We start from the raw sequence: 24,125 nt of genomic DNA on the forward strand, positions 1-24,125 counted from the left end.
TAGAAAAATTCTTTTAAATATGAGGGAAATTCGGAAAATAAAATTAAAATTTATCATCAGTTTCAGTGTTTCTCATTTAAAAACTAAGTGCCATTCATTCTTATAAGTTATAAAATATAATAGAAGAAAATTCTAGAACTGACTAAAACTTTTGGTAGTTAGAAAAAATTGGTTTGAAAAGGAAGTTGGCTAGAAAAATAAAAGATGAATAATTCTTTGACTTCCTCAAGAGGTTCTCAGCATGGTATCAGGCAAGGTGTGTGGTTTGCTTGGAGTACATCACACTGTGATGCTGGCCAGGCATGTTACAGCAGGGACAGATGTAGAAAACACCACCACTGTTTTCTTTTTTAGACAAAATAGGCATCTCAAGCACATAGAGATTTTGTTTTCAATATAGTTTTCCAACTGAGTAGTTTACGTAAGACCTACTTATGTAGTTGAAGAAGAATGTGCTTTAGATGTATATAGCCTTCATCTTTATTTCTGTACTACATATTCTTGAGTGACCTACTTACTCTCTTAAGTCTGAGCCTTATTCACCTTATCTGTAAAATAGGAAACTACCCATAATGAAATAATACAAATTGATCATAACATTTAAAGTCCACACTACTATTTATTTTACAGTTCCATTTTGTCTCAGGTTATGTTTGTTCTTTTTATTTCCATTATTAAGTAAAATTCCCTACTCATGAGCTATATAGAAATAGAGAGTATTCAGCACACATGTGCTAAAATATATACATATAAGACAACATAAGATAAATTTATAGTAATAAATAGGATAGTCATTCTGTCAGGAGTACCTGTAATTCCAAAAAACCTAGCACAATTTTTTTTCCTTACTTTCCTGCCTAATACTTTTCTGTCCTTCTTTGAATTTAGGAGTATGTATCCTGTTTGGAATCTTTTCTTGAGGGACAATGCAGGTAGCCCAGTCTCGGATCAATATATGTGAAAACTATAAAAACTTCATTTCTGAACCTGCAAGGACAGTAAGAAGCTTAAAAGAACAACAACTAAAACCGGTATTGTTCTATTTTGTCTTTTGTTATTGTGTATTTTAATACTAATCTGTAAGATTATGTTATATAATGGCTTTTAAAACTTAGAGCTATTAAAAAAATGTGTTCACAAATGTTCCTGGATAACATTTTTACCAGGATTTTTCAACATGTGCTTCTTGTTTGTTTTGTTTCTCTGTGTAGCCCTGGGCTGTCCTGGACCTTGCTCTGTAGACCAGGCTGGCCTTGAACTCAGAGATTCACCTCTGCCTCTGCTTCCCAAATGTTGCAATTAAAGGCGTGAGCCTACTGCTTGGTATCATGTGCTCTTTAACTTAAATACTTTGTTATCTGATAAAGTTGAGTATAATTTAAATTTATAGATATTGGGAAAGCTCAATAAATCATTTGTGCCATGTGCTACTTACATCAGGGTTGGTGGTGCACACTTTTAATTCCAGCGCTTGGGAGGTAGAAACAAAACAGATTTCTGTGAGTTCAAGGCCAACCTGGTCTACATAGGAAATTCTAGACCAGTCAGAGCTAGAGTGAGACCACTTAAATAGTTCAAGTAAATGTAGCTACATAGTTATACAATATTGGTTTGATGTGTGTTAAAATACTTACATTCTCAATCCCATTAAGTCTTGGAAAGTTTTTTGTTAATCAGTCCTTAATTCAAGTTGGGCCTTTTGGGAAAACTTAAAAGAAAGAATCGACACATTTTGCCAAATATACTAGTAACTTTAATTTTTAAAAACCTAGTGAGTAGCCGGGAGTAATGGTGCACACATTTAATCGCAGCATTTAGGAGACCCAGGCACATGGATCTTTATGTTTGAGGCTATCCTGGTATACATAATGAGTTGCAGGCCAGCCAAGGCTACAGTGCAATTCTGTCTCACCCCTCACCTCACCCCTCCAGAAGACTAGTGATTAGTTTAAGAATAGCTGGATGTGGTGATGCATACCTATAGTCCTAGCTATTCAGAAGGCCAAGGAAGAAACAATGTAAATTTGAGGACTGCCAGTTTAAAGCCAACCTAGCAAATACTTTGTCTCAAAAAAAAAAAAAAAAAAAAAAAAAAAAAGATTAATTATATACAAAGTAAACATTTTCAAAGGACTTGTTTCTTTGATTTATTTAAAAAATGATGGAAAATGTTAATGTTGAATATCATTTTTTAAAAGGTTTTGCTATTAAAGGAAGATGTTTAATACATAACTGCTGCTGTATGTCAGAGCTGTGCTTCGTTGGCTCTTAACTTGGTTTGTAAATGTCACCTGTTGAGGCAGTTATATTACTTTAGCCTCTCTTATTGATGAGAAACTAAGACTAATGGGATTAAAAGCCCTGTGTCATGTAATGACAGCTGGAAATACTGAGATGTAAACCCAGGTTGTCCTCCACAAAGCCCAAGGTCTTGATGCGTTGTGAACCCTGGCATGTCAGAGTCTCTCACATTTTCTCACTCTGGCTAGTTGAATTTTTCTTTAGCCTGAATAAAACTGCATTAGTCCTAGTAGGAAAAATTAGACGTTTAAATTGTGTCCTTTTTTTGACAAATTAAGTTACCATGATATCTGATATAAATTCTTTATTAGAAATTACTAATACTTTAGGAAATAGTAAAGTAATTACTTAAGGAGATAGCATTTCAGGAGTCATACAATGTTTGGTTTAATTTTATTTTTATTTCAGAAATTTAAAAAAAAAACTCATTCTGTAGGCCAAACTATGATTTCAGTAGCCCAGAGTTAATATTAAATATTTATATGTGTACACATAATTTTTACTTTTCTAGAACATTCATCTAATATCGTTTGCTTAGACACATTGGTGTAAGAATGCCTATAGCTTTTGCCAAAGATGATCACTTTCAAACAGGACACGTGGTGAAACAAAGTATACAACTACTCCAATGATTTCTTTTTTTTTCTTTTTGGATTTTTGAGACAGAGTTTCTCTGTTTAACAGTCATGGCTAACCTGGAACTCCGCTCTGTAGATCAGACTGGCCTTGAACTCCAGAGATCCACCTGCCTCTGCCTCCCGAGTGCTGGGATTAAAGGCATGCTGCACCGCCACCACCACCACCACCACCACACACAGCTCTGCCAATGATTTCTAGTTAGAGAATATAGTGTATGAGTTTTTTTGTGTCCGAGGTTTTGAGGAGAAAGTGTGTAATTTTGTAGGAGGAGTAGAAGGTAAAACAGAGAATTTATTCTAATGTTTATCCTGGCAGAAACACTAATTTCCAGTTGCCAGTACATTTGCCAAATCTAATTTGGTTACTGAAAAGTTCCGTCTTTTTTCAGTAACACAATGGTTTGAAAGAATATAACTGCTTTTGATGTTTTTCTCTCTTCCATTATTGAATAGTCCCAGACCTGAATCTAACAATCATCTTGGGCAAGGAATATTTGATGAGATTTAACAATTCTTTTTCCTATGAATGACCTTGTTTTTATTATAGTTGATAATGTATTTATATTTCATCTAGAAAGTTACCGAACATTACGTACTTATTGCATACTTGTCAAAACTTTGATATTGAGCATAACTGACATCTCCTTTAAATGGCCTTAGCCCAGAGAGACTATGTTAGTTTATATATCTAAAATTTCTGGGATTTCAAGTATGGACAGATCCAAGGTCTCAAATGCTTATATTTAGAACTCACATTAAAAAAAATCAGTCATCAGCTCTACTTTTACCAATGTCTTCCTTTTGAAAAAGCTTTTTAATAGTAGTGTTATAAGTGTGTATGATGTATGTGATTAAGTGTGGGCATGCATGTGTAGAGGTTGGAGGACAACATTCAGGAGCTTATTCTCTCTTTACAATGTGATCCCAGCCTCTGACTGAGCTAGATAAGCCTGTGTGCAAGCATTTTTACCTGATGAGCCACCTCTTTGGCTTGATGGCCTCTTACTTTCTTTTTTAGTAATTCTTCTCTCACTAGGTTATAGGTAGGCAACCTTAGATTTTTTTTTCTTTCTTAGAATTTTCAGTGAACCTACCAGAGTTGATTTCCATACTGACTGAATCTTTTTATTTTGGTATTTAAATAAATTTTTTGTTTATTTGTTTTGTTTTTTGAGACAGCTTGTTTGTTTTTTTGAGACAGGGTTTCTCTATGTAAGAGCTCTGGCTGTCCTGGAACTCCCTCTGTAGACTAGGCCGGCCTTAAACTCACAGAGATCCACCTGCTTCTGCCTCCCAAGTGCTGGTATTAAAGGCATGTTCCACCACTGCCCGGTTTTAAGTAAATCTTAATGTAGTTTTTAGTTTTAGAATTTTTGGCTTACTAAAAAAAAATAGATCCTGCCGGGCGGTGGTGTCGCACGCCTTTAATCCCAGCACTCGGGAGCACAGCCAGGCGGATCTCTGTGAGTTCGAGGCCAGCCTGGGCTACCAAGTGAGCTCCAGGAAAGGCGCAAAGCTACGCAGAGAAACCCTGTCTCGAAAATCCAAAAAAAAAAAAAAAAAAAAAAAAGATCCTATGTTTCAGGTGTAATTTTTTTTTCTGAGACAGGGTTTCTCTGTGTAGGTTTTTTTTTTTGGGGGGGGTGCAGGTATAATTTTTGTTTTTCTTTTATTCTATGTTTTCTTTAAATATTTCATTTTTCTTTTTTTCCATAATACTACAGGTTAAACACAGGACCTTATGTGTGGTAGGAAAACTTTACCATTGAGCCATATCCTAACCTTTTTTTTTTTTTTTTTATCCTGTTAAACATACTAATCATAATTCTACTATGTGAGTCATACTGGTCGCTTTTATTATTGAACATCTTTTCTTGGTTTCCATCATGTGGGTCCCAGCAGTCAAACTCAGTAATTTTGGCCTATTTTGTACTGGATACGATGGATAAAAACTTTGGAGGTCTGGGATGTCTTTGTCAAAGAGAATGAAGTTTGACAAGCTGGCAGAATTCTAGCCCTTGTCCCATTGTGGTCTGATTTGGGACTTTTTCAGGCTTGGTTTATTTTACTTACTCCTGTGGACTTAACTTACCTGCTTTCTCTGCTGAGAAGGCTTAAACTGTAACCTTTGTCCTCTCAGAGCATGTGGCTGCTCTGACCCTCTGCTCTGCTGAACGCTTGGCCCTCAGCTACTGTTGACTAGATTCCTTGTTTCATTTCACACACGCTTTTTAGAAGTCAGCTAATGACTCGGGAAATTATATTTGGTTTCTTTGGACTTGCTTGCTCCTCTGCAGTAGCTTTCTTTCTAGGTCTTTGCTTTATAAGTTCCTGCTCTTTGGGTAAGCTTTCTCTACACAGTAGAGGACTAATACCAATTTCTGTTTATAGCTTTTTAAAAATTTGAAATATTATACTATATACGTGTATGCATATATATATTCACATGGAAGTTCATTCTCTCCTTCCATCATGTGGGTCCCAGGAATCAAACTCAGGCCATCAGCTTGGCTTACCCACTGAGGTACCTTACCAGCCCTAATTATAGTCTCATGACTATAATTATTGGTGCCATGGATTGAAAGTGGATGGAAAAGCCAGGTGGAAAGTTTATCTGGGTATGCTTCCTTTCTCCCTGGTCTCCCAGTCACATGGTCTGTGTGTGCTGTAGCAACTTACATACTTACCTGAATGTGGGAAGGTAGACTGATCCAAGTTATTCTCTCACTATCAGAACTAATTTTTACTCAAAAATACTCTCTCTGCAACTTTCTAAATTTTATTTTTATCTTTTGTGATAAGATCTCACTTTATACCTCTAGCTGACTTGGAACTTACTATTGACCAGGCTAGCCTTGATTTTTCTGGCAATTGTCCCACCTCAGCCTCCAATTGCAGAGATTTCAAGCATGCAACAACATGTCTGGCTTCTCGTTGACATTTTAAAGCTCATGTTCTGGGGTTAGAGAGTTTGCTCAGTGATTAAGAGCACTTGTTATTCTTTTAGAAGATCTGGGTTTGATTCCCAGCCCCCACATAGTGATTCACAACCATCTGTAACTTTTTGTTGCAGGAGATCTGATGTCCTCTTTGGACCTCCACAGGGCAGTAAGCATGCACAAGGTGCACATACATACAGGCACACATAAAATGAATAATTATAATTAAAAAACTTAAATCATGTTCTCATTAAAATTTTCTCTATCTTGTCTGGTAGTACTTAGAGATAAAATATAGACACATTGTAATTATTAAGTGTCTATGATAACAGAAATTATAGCCAGCAGTGGTGGCGCATGCCTTAATCTCAGTACTTGGGAGTTAGAGGCAGACAGATCTCTGTGTTTGAGGCCAGCCTGGTCTACAGAGTGAGTTCCAGGACAGCCAGGCACAGAGAAACCCTGTCTCAAAAAAAAAAAAAAAACAATAACAAACAAACAAACAAATAAAGTGTGTGTGTGTGTGTTTGTGTGTGTGTGAGAGAGTGTGTGAGACTTCAGGTGTTTAGTGTTATTGTTGTTTGCTGTTGTTTTGTTGAGATAGTCCAGGCTGAAAACCCACATATGGACAGTTGTATGACAAAATTAATGTAAATTAATGAAATCATAAATATAATTATTGAATGAATAATTCGATGTATTAATGAATACCACAAATGTAATTAATATCATGAATGTAATTAAAAAATTAAAATTCAAAAAATTTTCAAGTTTAATATTTGAACAGATTTATGGAAAGTGTGTACAAGTCCTTTACATAGTAAACTTTTATTTTAAACTATGTATGTATATGTCAGGATGTGCACATGAGTGCAGCAGGTGCCTGCAGAGGCCTGAAGAGGGTGTTGGGTCCCCTAGAGCTGGAGTTATAGGTTGTTGTGAGCTGTGCAGTTTGGGTGCTAGAATCAAACTAGGGTCCTGTACAAAAGTAGTACATGTTTTTAACCACTGAGCCATCTCTATATCCTCCATAGTAGATTCCATAGTTATTTTAATGCCTTTTTTCTTTCTTTCTTTCTTTTTTTTTTTTTTTTTGGTTTTTCAAGACAGGGTTTCTCTATGTAGTTTTGGTGTCTGTCCTGGATCTCGCTCTGTAGACCAGCCTGACCTGGAACTCACAGAGATCCGCCTGGCTCTGCCTCCCAAGTGCTGGATTAAAGGCGTTTGCCACTATTGCCCAGACTAACTCCTTTAATCTTAATACTTAAAATAGACTTTATTAAATTATGAAAATACATGCTTAATTCTTTTGATTTTTATTGTCAAGATATTTGCAACAGCATGAGTCTTTTCATAGTTGCTTTTCCCAGCCGTACCTTAATGTCAGCGACAGCATTAGGGTTATTTCCAAAGAATGATGGGTAGGCAACTGTGACACTATTTGCTACAGTACTTGAGAGGGAAGTACCAGCTGTTCTCCAGATTTTTAATTTGCAACTCAAGGACAATAAATTGCTGATTTTTCTCCCGAGTTGCCAACCTAAAGGCATATTGCACAGTCCTTAGGACGAATTCATTTTCTGTAAACTTAAAAACTAAAATTTTAATAATTTGCATTTTTGTATTTTACAGTGTGTGGACCAGTTGACAAAGATCCAAACAGAATTACAAGAAACTGTGAAAGATTTAGCGAAAGGCAAAAGAAGTACTTTGAGACTGAACAGATGGCTCATGCAGTCAGAGAGAAAGCTGACATTGAAGCAAAGTACGTATTTTAGCATTTCTAAGAAAACAGCTATGCAAATAAATGTTATCTTTGCTAGTGCTTTGTTCTCTCTTAATAGAAGATCTAGACTTGCTCTTAGGTCATGCTGGATTCATTTACCTTCATGTATTTTGTGCTGTAGATCACATTTTTTTCTTCTATTGGCAAGTTTTTTTTAATATGGCAAAAGAGGGATATTTGGTAATTAAATTGAGTTTTAAAAAAGAAAAAAATAAATACATTATATTTACAGACTTCAAAACTTACCAACAGTTTAAAGTTGCTATGCTAGCTGACAATCAGGGTTTAAGAGCCTAGTGTTGATCATGTTAGTTCTAATTGTTGAAAACCTTTGTGAATCTCACATGCCATTGAAGGATCATGGGTACATCAAGTGAACAAGGGCTAGACCCATGTAAGTGTTTTTCTGGACTACTGCTTTTATTTTTTATATGAAATTTAGTATATATACATTTACATCTATGCTTTAGCAGTTGGTTAATTTCACTTTCAGGTATATGCATTATAGTTCCTTATTTTGGCAGTAACGGAAAAGAAGGTACTCTAATTAGCTATAAGATATATAAAGCACACAAAGTATAGACTTTTTCCAATGAAAAACTTGACAGCATCTATGTTTGGAAGAGGAACACAAAGACGGGAAGTACATTTGGTTTTTAGTCTAACTCAGGTGGTGGTGTATCCTTTTCCCATTGGCTGGGGTCTAGCCTTGCAAGTGGCTAGTATGAAAAAAATTGGTGCACAGTAAATGAAGGAAGTAGAAAAAGGGTCACTGCTCCAAAGAGAAAAGCTACTGCTCAGGTCTCTAACTCCTAGGACAGAGCAGTGGCTTTGTATAAACAGAGATTTTACTGGGTGGGACAATTAAAACATTTGCATAAAAGTCTTACAAGGTGAAGTGTAGCTGGAAGTTTTCCTGTGTCCCACCCAGTCCACAGTCACTCAGACGCAAGTAAGCACACAGAGGCTTATATTAATTTAAACTGCTTGTCCATTAGCTCAGGCTTACTACTGATTTAGCTATTACACTTAAACTCAGTCCATTTCTGTTAATCTATATGTCACCACGTTTTCCATGGCTTTACCTGTATTTATTACATGCTGCTCCCCTGGACAGTGGGCTGGCATCCCCTGATTAAGTCTTCCTTCCCGAATTCTCCTTGTCTGCTTATCCCACCTATACTTCTTGCCTGGCTACTGGCCAATCAGTGTCTTATTAAACCAGTGTACAAAAGCATTATTCCACATCAGTGAAGAGATAAAAAGATTTTAATTCCTTGTCCTAAACACAAGTTTTAGAGTATCTGTCAGAAAAAAAATCGATATTTCTTGCATTGGTGAGAAAAGGCCACCAATAACACCACTGCCTGTGCTACAGAGCTGGATTCTGAAGACTTCCTGAGCAAAAGAGCTAAGACTCATGTTCACTGTGTTGGCTTGCACAAAATCTGGAAATCTGAATTCCTTGGCATGAAATCAAACAGCCTTGCACTCTTCCTGTACATCCTGACACAGGGCTTGGTTATCTCCCAAGACAGGGTTTCTCTGTGTAGCTTTGCGCCTTTCCTGGAACTCACTCTGTAGCCCAGGCTGGCCTTGAACTCACAGAGATCTACTTGCCTCTGCCTCCCGAGTGCTGGGATTAAAGGCGTGCACCACCACCACCACCACCACCACCACCACCACCCGGCACATTTTTTATATGCAAGAAATTTTGAATGTAATATTTTTATTAATTCTTCTAGAATTTTATAAATGTGTACAATGTATTTTTATTATATTAATTCCCTCTCTTCTTCCTAACTCTTCCCACATTCATGTCAACCTCCTAGCCCCTCACAACTTTATGTCTTTTTAGTTGTTGTTAATAATCCATAGAGTCCAGTGTACTGCGAGTATACTTATAGGTATATTTACTGGAGTGTTGTCAACTACCAGGGGCCATACTCTAAAAGAAAACTGACTTTCCCACCCCAAAAGCTCATCAGCTTGATTTTGGGGCACTTGAGACTCTTCCTCCTCTACAGTAGAATTGTGACTCACTCTTATGCTGGCAACCACAGCTTCTCTGAGTTCATGAGTGCAGCTGTTCTGTCATGTTCAGAAGACCGTTGTTTCACTCCAGTACTCTGTCTGCAAGAAAATTTAAACAACTTCACTTCATATAAAATTGGTAGGCACCTAAAATTGAATTTAGTTCAAAATAGTGGTATATGAATGCTCATCACAGTTTTTAGTTACAGAGAAACATTTAACATTTTCCTAATTACATTTTTTGGTTTTATTCTATTTTTTTTAACTATATAATTATTTTATGTACTTTACTGAGTCCATGTTCTCACTAAAAGGTTTTTTATTTAATTTATTGTTGTTGTTGTTGTTGTTATTATTTTCTATGTAGATGTAAAAGAGACAGAGCAAGATTACAAATAGTTGTCAGCTGTCATGTGGTTGCTGGTAACTGGATCCAGGTTGTTTGCAAGAACAAGTGCTCTTAATTGCTGAGCCATCTCTCTAGTCTTGACCTGAAACTTTTAAATTGGGAAAATCTCCTCAGTCATAGTGGGCTTAATGAACTTACTTTTTAATCTTTCATGGAGTCTCGACCTGAGAATTCTTAGATTTGTAGAGCTTATGTAAAATACCTCAGTAGCCATGATGCGAAGGGTGAAAATGAAACATTGACTGGCTTCCTGAGAGGTCTGGCTGACTTCCTCGTAGAGCCTAGGTGACAACTGAGTACCCAGAGCTGCCTTCATGGCTCAAGTGCAAAGCAAGACATTTTAGGTCAGTATGCAACTTCTCTAGAAATTAAGTTAACTAAAAAGTAATCCAGTTTTTTCATTCATTCACTCGTGCTCATTGAATTAGTACTTTATTTTGGGTATTATGAAGTAGAGATCAGTATAATAAAGTAAGCTTTGTGCCCTCAAGTTTGGAGTCTAGAATAAGAACATTTTATTTAAACATAACTTAATGAGTGATTTGTTCATTCACAGTAAACTCAAGGAAATAAAGTGCCCAAATCACTCATTTAGTAACTATTTATAGAAATAATATGAAAACACTAACAAAAGCATAGAAGATGAAGAATGCTATTTCATAATGATAAGGGAAGCCTTTTTATAGAAACAGTGATGTTTGAGCAGGATCTTAAAGCTTTAGTATGATTTTTCTAAGTAGAGAAGGAGTATCAGGAAGGGGCATGAAGATTGAACTGCAAATATTGAGAGACGATTTGACAGATTGTGATAGTCACTGTAGGAGGGTCACAGAAAGGAGAGGGATACAGTTGAAGGAGACAGTGAACTCCATTTTAGAGTATAGATTCTGAAGAGCCAGTAGACACAATGGCATGGGTGTATTTGGTAGGTAGTCAATGTTTGCTCCTGCATGGCAATTTAGGACTGATGATCTTCCTTTGAGGGTCATTTGCTCACCAGATGGCAGTTATAAGATATGATCTTATATATGATTAGATATGAACTTGAGTTTGGAAACCTAACAACATGAACATTTGAAAGGTAGATGGTAAGGAATAGTGAGCAGCATAATTTATTTTATAGTGTATGTTTGTAAAAATCTTGTCTACTTTTTATAAGACTGTCTTTGAGGATAAGTACTGTCTTTCTTTATATGTATGTGTGTACATGTGTATGCAAATGCATGTGCATGTCTGTGTATGTCTGTGAGAGGACCAGAAGTAGGTTTCAGGTGTCCTTCTCACTTGCTCTCTACCTTAATTTTTCAGACAGAGCCTCTCATTGAACCTGGAGCTCACTGATTTCAGCTAAAATGGCTAATTAGCAAACCCTAGGGATCCTTCTATCTCTGCTTCCCCAGAATTGGTATTTGAACTCTAAGTCCTCATACTTGTATGCCAAGCATTTAACCAACTATCCATCTCCCCAGCCCCAGATAATGCCTTCAAAATTATATTTATGTATTTAATTATCTTGTGTGTGGGTACACATGTGTGTGCACATGTCTATGGACTCAGGCATGCCATAGTGTGCATGTGGAGGTCAGAGTACAACTCAAAAGAATGTGTTCTCTCCTTTCACTATTTGGGTCCTGGAGGTGGAATATCAGACTTGGCAGCAAGCATTTTTACCCACTGAGCCATCTGAACAGCACCTTGCCATGTACTGTCTTATTTTGTCACTAATATTATATTTTAATACTACTTAAGGAATATGTGCAGATTAGCAAATGAAGCAGAAGTCAGAAACTTAAAACCTTGCATTGGAAGATCTAGGTACAGCCTGTTTGTATAATGTTCACAGAAAAAGGAGAACTGAAAATACTTTAAATACAGTCTTTCTTACTCTAACCAGGCAAGTTTCTTAGCTTAAATCCTTTGACCTTTGTTTTCTGAATCAAATTAATAGAAATCTAATTAGTAAAAACAAACCCCATGAAATATAAATATGACAAAGTTGGAAATAACCAGAGTCAAGAATATCTTAAGTTTTGTTTGTTTTAATGCTGTTGATTGATCCTAGGGCTTTGTACTGCTGGCAAGTGCTTTAGCCACAAACTTAAGTCACCTGCAAGAGACCCTTTTTTTTTTTTTTTTTTTTTTTTTTAATAAGCAAACAAACAGTGGAGAAGGGTTAGGGAGAGTGCATGTTTGTCCCTGGATATCTTCTCTCTTGTTAGAATTAAGAGTCTGCCTTTGCTACTCTTTGGAGACTGACTACTTTGTTTTCCAATCCCAAGTGGTCCAGACTGTACTTAACATTAAGGCATAGCTGCCAGCACATGTGTTGAATTCTCCCATGCAATCACCATGACGCTGCAGTCAAGACAAAACTTTGTAGCTTCAGAAAACCACTGCTCATGGGAGTCTTACTTACTCACTTAGCATTTGGCTGCTGACTTTTTTCTGTGTGGTTACCTCTAGTCTTTAATATATATATATATGTCAACATGTTTTTATTACTAATGGTTATATTATGGTTTCTTTTGCAAAATTAAGGTACCAATACTGAGTGAAATATGACTAAATAGAACAATCTATTGAGGGCAGAGTCTAAAGGCCTTCTTAGTAACTTCAGAATACCTTTAGAAGAAGGGGAACACAGGTTGGCAAGCAAACATGAATAACTTATTGGGACGGGATGTCCCAGAGCCTGTGGATTGCATTCTGCTATTGTTCCAGCTTGTTAAATACAGATAAAGGCAAATAAGTGTCACTCTTGGTTTTCTACCCTTTTTCATTTAATTTAATTATTTTTATTTTATTATTTATTTATTTATTTATTTATTTATTTATTTATTTTTTGCTTTTTAGGACAGGGTTTTTCTGTGTGGCTTTGTTGGCTGTCCTGGAACTTGCTCTGTAGAACAGGATGGCCTTGAACTCACAGAGATCTGCCTGCCTCTGCCTCAGGAATGCTGAGATTGAAGTTGTGTGCCACTATTACCCGGCTGGTTTTCTAATTTTAACTTAGTTTTAGAACAGTGTCTTGAAAAAGTCATTTAAAATTAAGTAATTTTAAGATAATTTCACTATATAGTCTACAATCTTTTTAAATATGCTTTTCTATTTTTATTACAGGTCTAAACTTAGTCTTTTTCAATCAAGAATCAGTTTACAGAAAGCAAGTGTGAAGGTGAGTTTTTGAACAATATATGTCACAAATGAGAAGCTTCTTGACTCCTAAAGCAAACAATTGAATCTGTCAAGGCTTGAGGTGGGTTATTTCTACCGTGGAAAAGCATTTCAAGGTCAATAACCCAAGCATAAACTTTCTTTCCCAAATCTTGGATTTCCACATGGCTGTCAATACTTTGAGCACAGCTTGCTTTTCAAGACTACTTTAGGGATAGGTTTTTAATCCTTATGCACATATATACCCTTATCTCTTAGTTCAGAGATACAGCACAGGGACTTTAGGAAGTACTCAGAATCTATTTCTCTTAGTCAGAGACCCCTAGCAGGCCTTCTGGACCAGATGCAAGTAAGTTTTTCTATGGGCCTTCAAATTGTAGAATACCTGTAAGTGAGGTGGTAAGTTGGCTCTCCTGTGAGGCTCCCCAGCAGATGGCAGTTTTTCTGGCACATTAGGAATTTTTTCAAGACAGGTTTCTCTGTGTAGCTTTGTGCCTTTTTTGGATCTTGCTTTGTAGTCCAGGCCGGCCTTGAACTCACAGAGATCCACCTGCCTCTGCCTCCCAAGTGCTGGGATTAAAGGAATTTTTAAACAGCTTTTGGACAGTGAGTTAGCTCAGCAGGTAAAGGCTTCTTCAGCCAAGGCTGATGATCTGAGTTCAGTTCCCAGATCCTACATAATAGAAGGCGAGAGCTTACTTCCCATGTGCTGTCCTCTAACAAGCATGCATAACATGTGTGCACATACTGCTAACAAATAAAGAAATGCTACAAAAAATTTAAATAGTTCTTAAAAAATTTCTAACTCTACTAGGTTTATCAGTGCTTTGGAAGGTAATGTATTTAATTTCAAACACATTTATTTTTCATACCTGAATAAAAGCTTCAGAAGTATGTTAAATATGATTAAGATACTTTAACTGTTATATAGTGTTCTCTAGACATGAATATGTGCCCATAAGCTTTCAAACTATATGTTTTCCTGAACAAAGACCAGCATATAATGACAACATCAGTTGACGTCAACACAGACAAGGGAAATTTCACACGGTCTCACCTTAGATAAAGAGCTACAGGTCTTCAGTGGCTGCTAAGAGAGGAGAGTCCGTTTCTTCCAGGGACAAACTTACATATAAGTTGTCCAATCCCAAGTGGTTAGTCCTGGACCCAGGTACTTAGAAGTAAAGCTAAATGTATTCATTTGGTCATATATACGTGTGTGTGTGTGTGTGTGTGTGTGTGTGTGTGTGTGTGTGTGTGTGTATTACACATATGTATACAGATATCAGCATATGTATATACACACATATGATTAAAGAGATCATGAATTTGGGAGGAGACACAGGAAGAATTGGAACATGGTAAGGCACAGGAATCATAGATGCCATGCTTCTATATGAAATTAAAAAAAATAGTTTACCAAAACATTATGAAATACTCTTCCATTTGTAGTTATGTTTCATTTCTTAGTAATAATCAATACTTTTTATATACATAAGATTTTTTTTCTACTTGGTTCTTTATTTGTGGTGAGATATCATTCATTCATTAATTACCAGTACCCATAGCATTCTTCCTTTTCAGGGTCTTATTTATGTAGTCTAGTTTTGTCTCATCTTCCTGCTTCAGCCTACCAAGAGCTGGGTTTACATACATGTGCTACCATGCTCCTAAGAGCAGTAGTCATACGTGTTTTTCAGTGTAATGTCAGTTTGCATTCATTTTTTGTTTTTGTTTACTGTGTTGTAGTTAAAAGCCCGGCGATCTGAGTGTAATTCCAAAGCGACCCACGCAAGGAATGATTACCTTCTTACACTAGCAGCCGCAAATGCACATCAGGACCGCTACTATCAAACAGATTTAGTTAACATTATGAAGGTAATGCATTGTATTTGTGGTAATTTTGCTTCATTAAGAATAAAACCAGCTCGTGAACTAGGTATTGGGCATGAGAAATTGAGTTATAATATTACAGTTATTTATATTTATTGGAATGTACTTGCTATTGTTTGGTTGATTTAGCTAGTAATTTTGAACTGATTTTTAGTGCAAGAAACTGTTTAGGGCTGGCATTAAAGCTTAGCTGTTACCTGGCATGTGTGTGAGGTTTGATCTATAATACCACAAAAAGAAAGAAAAAAACCAAAAATGTTTAAGCCCAAAAAACAGTAAAAAGACTATATTGTTTTTAGCCATTATTGATGTACAAGATAGAAGATGGGTATATAAGATGAGGTGTTAACTCTTGGGTTGGGGAACTGCTTCTGACCGATTTCCGAGACTGGAGTCAGTGGAATCAATAAATATTTTTATAGGCTATCTGTTATGTAAAGTGAATTTCTTTTTTGTTTGCTTAGTTTTAGGTTTTTTATTGATTTTCTATTAATTTTTAAAAATTTCAGTTTATTTAGAAAGCTAATACTTTAGTGCTGAGTATGTGATCCAGTGGTAATGTGGAAATCCCTAGGTCAGCTCTCAGAACATTAAAAAAAGACATGCCTGTTATTGTTAGTACCCACTGTATCATGTATGGCAGATTGGCCTCTGAGAAGCAGCAGATCTGATGCAGAGATCTGCAGATGCTCTGTTTACCGGGACTACTATAGGAGCACCACCTGGAAGAGGACAAGATGTTTCTCTGTGGAACAGTTCTGGCTATCCTGGATCTCACTCTGTAGACCAGGCTGGCCTCAAACTCATAGATTACCTGCCTTTGCTTCCCAAGTGCTGGGATTAAAGGTGTGTGCCACAATGACAAACAGAATTATTTAATTTTATCTTAAAATTGTACATTAATATATGATGATTTTGAAGTATGTATTGGACAAACAAAAGAAAATATCTCATGGTTATGTGAAGATATGTCTATTCTGAGTATGACTGTGAAATGTACTAGAATGGACTACAGCTATGTCCCCAGACTACATTTTGGTCATTCTCCAGCTATACTACCTATATTTTTCCCTTCTGCTATAAAGGAAAGCGGGTGGAAGAGAAGAAATTTCTTCTTTTCTTTCCTTAAGCACTCAAACATTAAACTATTTTCCTTTTGTCTTTTCAACATATCCTTTTCATATATGTGATACTTTTTATTTATTTGCTTGCTTGTTTGAGACAGGGTTTCTCCGGGTAACCCTAGCCATCCTGGGACTTGCTCTGTAGGCCAGGCTGACCTTGAACTCAGAGATCCTCTTGCCTCTGCTTCCTGAGTGCTGGATTAAAGGCGTTGTGCCACCACACCTGCCTCAGATATATGGTTATTGTGACTGTGCAGGAAACAGTGATACGTTGAATTGTTTGCTAAGGGACTAGCAGTTAAGAGTGGGGCTGCAGATGAGGTGGGCATTCTTTTCCTCTATCTCAGGGAAAGAGATCAACTCTGTCCAGAAACTACAAGTTCGTTTCCTTGAAAGTAGAGGCAAGGTGTTTTTTTGGGATCTTCAGGGAAAAACAAATGTTGGAGGAAGTCACTGGACTAAGAAATACCATACTGCAAAATTTTTTCTTTCTTGTTTATTGTTCAGAATTCTGTTTTCATTCTAACTATCTTGGTATGACTGCTGGTGATCAGAATCCAAGTTACAATGAGATCAGGGAGTTAGACAAGAACTCTGTTTACACTTCCCCAAAATAGTGGATTCAGACCTTGAGCTGTTTTAGTGCTACAAAGTTACAAGGACCAACTGCAAGCTCCTATTCTAACACAGTTTCTCTAGAGAATATTATTTGCAATTTCAAACAATGTATTGCTGAATGTATAGGTTGTAATTGAAAGTAGTAATTCCATATATCCTATATGTGTCTACTGTTAAATCAGACCTGATAAATACAAGTTGAATATCCTTTATTTGAAATGCATGGGATCAGAAAGTGCTTCAGAATTTGGGGTATTTTGGATTTCATCTATTTGAATGAGGGATGCTATTCTCAAATATATCTCCCTCTGTATATACTTTTAAAATTGACATTACATTAGCTTAAGCAGCAGCAAAAATAAAATCCCAGGTTAAGTGTGTAGCACAGTGGTACACTGTGATCATGTGCCCAGCATGCACAAGACCCTGGCTTCAGTCCTTAGCTCTGATTTTTTTAAAAAAGGTGAATAGTAATTATCTTAGGGTTTCCATTGCTGTGAAGAGACACCATGGCCATGGCAACTCCTATAAAGGAAAATATTTTTTTTAAATAATTTATTTAACTTTATTTTATGTACATTGGTGTGAAGGTGTCAGATCCCCTGGAACTGGAGTTACAGACAGTTGTGAGCTGCTATATGGGTGCTGGGAATTGAACTCAGGACCTCTGGAAGAGCAGCCAGTGCTCTTAAACCACTGAGCCATCTCTCCAGTCCCAAAGGAAAATATTTAATTGAGGTGGCAGCTTACAGTTTCAGAGGTTCAGTCCATTATCATCATGGTGGGGAGCATGGCAGTGTCCAGGCAGACATGGTGCTGGAGAAGGAACTGCTACATATTGATGTGCAGGCCACAGAAGTAGACTGTCTCACTGGGAGTAGACTGAGCATAGGAGCGCTCAAAGCCCACCCGGCTCCAGTGACACACCTCCTCCAAGGCCACACCTCCTCCAACACAGCCACATCTTCTAATAGTGTCACCCCCTTTGGGGGCCATTTTCTTTCAAACTGCCTCAGAAATCATACCTTATATATTAAAAATTGAAGCCTCCTCAAACATCAAAAAACATGATCTTAATAAGCCAGGAAAAGTACAACATGTTGGGGCGGTTGACTTTGCTCTGTCACAAACAAAGGGAGAATTAATGGGCTTGATCGGCTGTCCAGTGATTGGTATCTTTGAGCTTAACTTTGAAGTCTCCATGTATGTATTTTATCAACATTAAGTAGATTGTTCACTAGGGCACCAAATTGCTTTGAATGAAGATGGCTTCCTTTTTTGTTCTTTTTAAATACTATGAATTAAATACATTTTGTCAGGCGTGGTGTGTGTATGCCTTTAATTCCAGTACTTGGTAGACATAGCAAGTTCCAGAATATCTAGGCCTATGTAGGGAGATCCTGTCATCACAGTAGTGCTTATACACTTTTTTGGAGGAAATATCTCTTTTTTTATAAATAGATGTTATGGTGATATAGTCCCATTTAGGATCTTTGTGTATACGTGTGTGTGTCAGGGGTGTTGTGCTGTGGATGGTCTGTATGTCAAATCTGTTGCTCTGATTGGTCCGTAAATAAACACTGATTGGCCAGTGGCTAGGCAGGAAAGTATAGGTGGGACTAACAGAGGAGAAAAGAAAGAACAGGAAGGCAGAAGGAGAGACACTGCCAGCCGCCGCCATGACAAGCACATGTGAAGACTTCAGTAAGCCACACGCCACGTGGCAAGGTATAGATTTATGGAAATGGATTCATTTAAGCTATAAAAACAGTTAGGCAAGAAGCCTGCCATGGCCATACAGTTTGTAAGCATATATAAGTCTCTGTGTTTTACTTGGTTGTCTGAGCGGTTGTGGAACTGGCGAGACCGAGATTTGTGTGCTGACTGTGGGCAAGAGAAAACTTGAGCTACTTGGGAGCTGAGTCAGGAAGACCTAAGTTTGAAGCCATCCTTGTATATATAATGAGTTCTAGGCCAACCTGGGCGATATATTGAATCTCACAAAATTATATCTAAACAAACTCACATGTGTATGCAGGTTCCTTAGAAGCAGGAGATTTATTTAGTTAGTTAACCACATGCAATTAATAGTCACAGTATGGTAGCTTCTGAGGTAAGTTGTGGAAGGAGGCAAAGACAAGTGGAACACTTTTCAGACATAAAGATCTCAATCTGGAGCTAGAGAAGGAGGGGCTCAACAGTTAAGGGCACTTATTTCTCTTCCCGAGGATCTCAGGTCAGTTACCTGCAACTCTATTGGTGGCTGGCTCACGACTGCCTATAACTCCAGTTCCAGAGGATCCAATGCCTTCTTTTGGTACTTGCAGGCCCATGCGTGCACTTTGTACATGAACAAACAGAGCATACACACATACACGTAAACAAAATAAAAAGATCTTGACCCTACTGGTGTTGTGGCACATACCTTTAATCCAGCACTCTGGAGGCAGAGGGAGGTAGATCTCTGTGAGTTCAAATCCAACCTGATCTACAGAGTCCTAGGACAGTCAAGGCTACACAGATACCCTGTATCAAACAACAACAACAAAAATCTCTATGAAAGATAAGTATATAAAAGTGATTTATGAGGGGGTGTTCATTTGCATATGTGCGCATATTCATGCAAGTGCTCATGCCTATGTGTGCATGAATATGAAGGCCAGAGGTCAACATTGGGTGCCTTCCCAGCTCCTCTGGATCTTTTTTTGAGATACGGTCTTTCACAGAACCTGCAGCTCACTGATTTTTCTAGGCTGGCTGGGCCAGTGGGCTCCAGGATCTACTTGTCACTCACCTTCCCAGTACTGGATTATGGAAGTACACTGCTGCACTGGATTTTTACATGGGTGTAGGAAATACAAACTCAGGTCCTCATGTTTATATTGCAGACACTTTACCTACTGAACCTTCTGTCCAGCCCTTCTAAGTGGTTTTGTTAGAATAATAAAGTCATTTACTGCTAGAGAATCTTGGTCAATAATGTTTGTTATCTGTTATTGCTTAATATTGCTCTGAGGTTTTCTTGGTCACTTTATAATCATCCTTTTTTATTACTTTATTGTGAGTAGAGTTCATAGTTCATTACTTAGGTAACACTCTTAACCATCTTTGACCTGCAAATAAAGTGAATTTCAACTTAGTGAATGAGATCATTTCTTTTTATCTATAGCTAAGGAAAGCCATCCTAAAGAAATTTTCAGTGGACATTCTCTATCATATAAGATGTAGAACTAGTCCAAAGGGGCACTCAACACTGCTCGGGTGTTCTTTCTGCATTTCTGGAGTTAACGTTTCCTGTGAATTTTAACAAATGATTTCAGAGTTTTTTCTTCACATTTACACTGTTACACTTAAACAAGTGACACCTCTCCCCCCCCCGTGAGTGTGTGTGTGTGTGTGTGTGTGTGTGTGTGTGTGTGTGTGTGTACGTGTACCTTACTGCAGTGATCTTGATGTCTGTCCTTGAACTTAAGGTTCTCCTGCCTCAGAATTTTTGAGCCCAGGATTACAGGTGTATGCCTCCATGTCTGGCTTTTTTTTTCCTTCTAAGTTTAATTTTTTTCTTTGATTATGGACATAGCTCAGAGGTACAGTGCTTGTCTAGCACATATAATGCCACAATGCCCTGGATTCAATACCAAACACTGGGTAGGAGGGTGCTTTTTTCTCTTATCCCACCCCCAACTCCTTCTGTTTTTCTTGTTTATGTAGGTGTGTGCGCGCCTGTGTATTCACATGGAGAATGCAGGAGAAGGTTGGGTGTCTTCTGCTTACTCACTTGGGGCAAGATGTCTCCTGGAACCAGGAGCTAGGCTGGCAGCCAGTAAACCCAGTAATCTTCCTGTGATCCCTACCCCCTCACGTGCTGGGGATTTGAACCCAGTTCCTTCTGCTTGTGCAACAAGTACTTTTACCTATGGAGCAGCCTCTTAGCCCTTTCTCGCTTTCATTCCTTTAGCCCTTAGTAGCATCAAGTGTTGCTGTGTCCAGGAAAGCCTAGTTGCTGGGATTTTAAAACCCTTCCTAGTAACCAGTGTTTTAGTTGCCAAGCTTGAGTATCTGAGACTACTAGTCCTAAAGACTTGACAGTTCTTAACTCCACAGCCAGGGCCTGCAGTTTCTCTTCTTGATTGTTTTCTCCTTCTTCAGCCTCAGTGCCTCCTCTCTGTTTCTGCTGTCCCCCTGTTCCAGCTGCTTCTCAAGCGTTCTGCTGCTCTTAAACTAGGACTGCCGTCACAGTTGCCACTGGGGAAGCAGCTACATTGTTACCTTTTCACTGCCTTGGTTGCTGTCGGCCACCAGCCTTGCAGTTTCACCTGTTTTTACATTCTTTGTTTTATTTATTATTGTGTATGTGATGTTGTTTTGGTTTTTGAGACAGGGTTCTCTGTGTGTTTTGTGCCTGTCCTGGATCTCAATCTGTAGACCAGGTTGTCCTCGAACTCACAAAGATCCACCTGGCTCTGCTCTGGGATTAAAGTTCTGGGATAAAAAGGCATGTGCCACGCTGCCCGGCCTTTTATTTGTTTTTCTTTTACTTCAACTAAAGGAAACAAAGACTAGGGATAAGAGATCTGGAAATAAGATCACCGATGAGAAAGCAACTCAGCTAGCTGAGAAGTGAGGCAGCTTGCCCTTTCATGTCACTTTTTATAGATCAGAGTGGAAAATATATTAAATATTGGTCTAACGAAAGACTTTAAAGGCTTAATAATTTTGAGTTTTATTTTTAAACCAAATTTGTCTTCAATGAAAGTTAAATAGATGTGTCCTGGTTGGTAATTGGGCAAAAGAATAAAGATAGGCAACTTTCTTTTTTTTTCTTTCTTCTTTCTTTTTTTTTTTTTTTTTTTTTTTTAGGCAGGGTTTCATGTAGTACATACAGCCTGGCCTCAGACTCACTGATTAGCTAAGTACAAGTTGTTTTTTTTTTTCTCCATTTTATGTTGAGATTCATCCATATGGACTTTAAATTTTTGCTTTGCTGTATAGTACTTCATTGTGGATCTGTCATAAGTAAACTGTTACACCTATGTCCATTATGTGCCACAAGGAAGGAGAGAGACAGCACTTTACAGGTTCCAGAGTACTTAATAAATTACCTCATAAGCGGAGTTGCTGATGATCAGGGCTGCAGGACAAGGACTCAGGAGCCTTGCTTTTTCTGACAGTGTGCAGGGGCAGGAGCAGGGTTTATAAGTGCAAAACCACAAACACTTGTTGCCAAGTTACAGTTACATTTTTCACCAATCAGGATTCAAAGATTAGGGGCTTCCCCTATGTGTTTCACCATTGTCAACCAACGCAGAATGTAAACTTCTTAGTCCAACCAGATTCATTTGTTCTTTCTGTTCTTAGGAACAGCTATAATGTTTTAGACAACTAAGGGGCATAACAGACTATTTCTATTGTTTAAGGAGGAGATTGGTCAGCTTTGGAAAGTTCTCAGCTCCCCTAAGGCTTGGGAATCTGAAACTTTGTTTCAGTTTACAGATAAAATGGAGTCTGAAGTCAAAATGGCAGTACTTAGGACAAGGTGCTTTTGCCTGTTCCTTTCATAACCCGCTCATTTGCCATTGGAAATTTTAGTTGTTTATTGCTTTGCTCTTATAAACAATGCTGTCATCTTTGATCTTGATCATACCTCATGATAAACCTGTACAAGAGATCTCAAACTATATATCTAGAATTGGTGTGTGTTATGAGCTTTACTGCCAGATTCTGTTACTGAATTACAATACTTCCTTTACCCTTTAGCATTGTTTGTGTATTCACTTTTAATGTAGCAAGTGATTGAGTCTTTACTAAGTGATAGACACTATGTAATATGGAGATGAATTGGGTATAATCCACATCAATGTCTGGAGTATCCCCTATGGGGCTTATGGAATATAAATAGATCTCTATTTTGCTGTAGTGGTTTATATTATGAGTAGCTCCTGTGACACAAAAGAGAAAAATGAAGATAATTCCTCCTGCCATTTTTTTTAACAAACATCTAAAGCAGTGTCTTAAATTATTTTTTGAGCAAAACATCTTTTTAACCTGTCTTACAGAGAATCTTTATATTTAAAGCAGATAAAAGGAAATTATGTGATTAAAAATTGTGATCCTCTTTCCGCTTTTCTTTGGCTGTCCTGGAACACGCTTTGCAGACCATTGGTTATTTTGCTTCTACAAATCCCGATACAGCCTTCCATTTCTTTTCCTGGTTTCTGAGCATCTTGCATAATTCCAGGCTTCCTTGGAATATAGTTTGAAAACAATTAGGTTTTGGTATTTATTTATTCATTCATTCATTTATTTATTTGAGGCAGAGTCTTTCTGTGTAGCCCTGGCTGACTGGAACTTGCAATATAGACCAAGCTGGTCTCAAATTCACAGTGATCTGCCTGCCTTTGTCTCCAAGTGCTGGGATTAGACCGTGCCCTCACACCCATCTTGTTTTTAATTATGTGTGTGCATGTGTACGTGTTTTGTGTGGGTTTGTACACATGAGTGCAGATGCCCATGGAGAAAAGAAGATGGTATTGGATCTCTTGGATCTAGAATTACATGAGATTGTCAACAGCCTGACATGGTACTGGGAATCAAACGTGGGTCTCTGCAAGAGCAGTACATACTCTTAACCACTGAGACATCTCTCCAATTACGTTGCTTTGTTTGTTTGGTTGGCTGGTTGGTTTTTTTTTTGTTGTTGTTGTTTGTTTTTTTTGTTTTGTTTTTGAATAGGGTTCTCTGTGTAACAGCCCTCGCTGTCCTGGAACACGCTTCACAGACATTGGTTTAATTTTTTTTTAATTTTATAATTTAATTTAATTTTACATATCAGCATGAATTCCCTGTTCTTCATCCTCCACCCCACCCTTCCCCTCCCCAATCCACCCACCATTCCCATCTCTCTCAGGGCAAGGACTCCCCTGGGGATTCCAGCTCAGCCTGGTAGATTCAGTCCAGGCAGGTCCAGTTCCCTCCTCCCTTCACCCAGGCTGAGCAAAGCATAGGCCCCAGGCTCAAAAAGCCAGCCCATGAACTAAGGATGGGTCCTGGTCCCACTGCCTGGGGCCTCCTAAACAGTTCAAGATAATCGACTGTCTCACTTATCTAGAGGGCCTGATCCAGTTGGGGGCTCCTCAGCTATTGGTTCATAGTTCATGTGTTTCCACTAGTTTGGCTATTTGGAAGGTCTCATGTAGCTGGACTCAAGCT

General features: G+C 37.9%; 1 protein-coding gene across 1 annotated transcript in view; it reads left to right on the plus strand.

Moving 5' to 3' along the window:
• The first annotated feature begins 4,880 nt into the window (after positions 1 to 4,880).
• Positions 4,881 to 24,125, plus strand: part of LOC119087236 (F-BAR and double SH3 domains protein 2-like) — an 80,412-nt gene continuing 61,167 nt past the window's right edge. The window contains exons 1-4 of the mRNA XM_037201930.1: positions 4,881 to 4,899; positions 7,511 to 7,643; positions 13,228 to 13,282; positions 15,031 to 15,164. Of these exons, the coding sequence (XP_037057825.1) occupies positions 4,881 to 4,899; positions 7,511 to 7,643; positions 13,228 to 13,282; positions 15,031 to 15,164 (341 nt within the window). The remainder of the gene's footprint in view (positions 4,900 to 7,510; positions 7,644 to 13,227; positions 13,283 to 15,030; positions 15,165 to 24,125) is intronic.

This window comes from Peromyscus leucopus, unplaced genomic scaffold (assembly GCF_004664715.2).
Source record: "Peromyscus leucopus breed LL Stock unplaced genomic scaffold, UCI_PerLeu_2.1 scaffold_420, whole genome shotgun sequence".
Classification (NCBI taxonomy): domain Eukaryota; kingdom Metazoa; phylum Chordata; class Mammalia; order Rodentia; family Cricetidae; genus Peromyscus; species Peromyscus leucopus.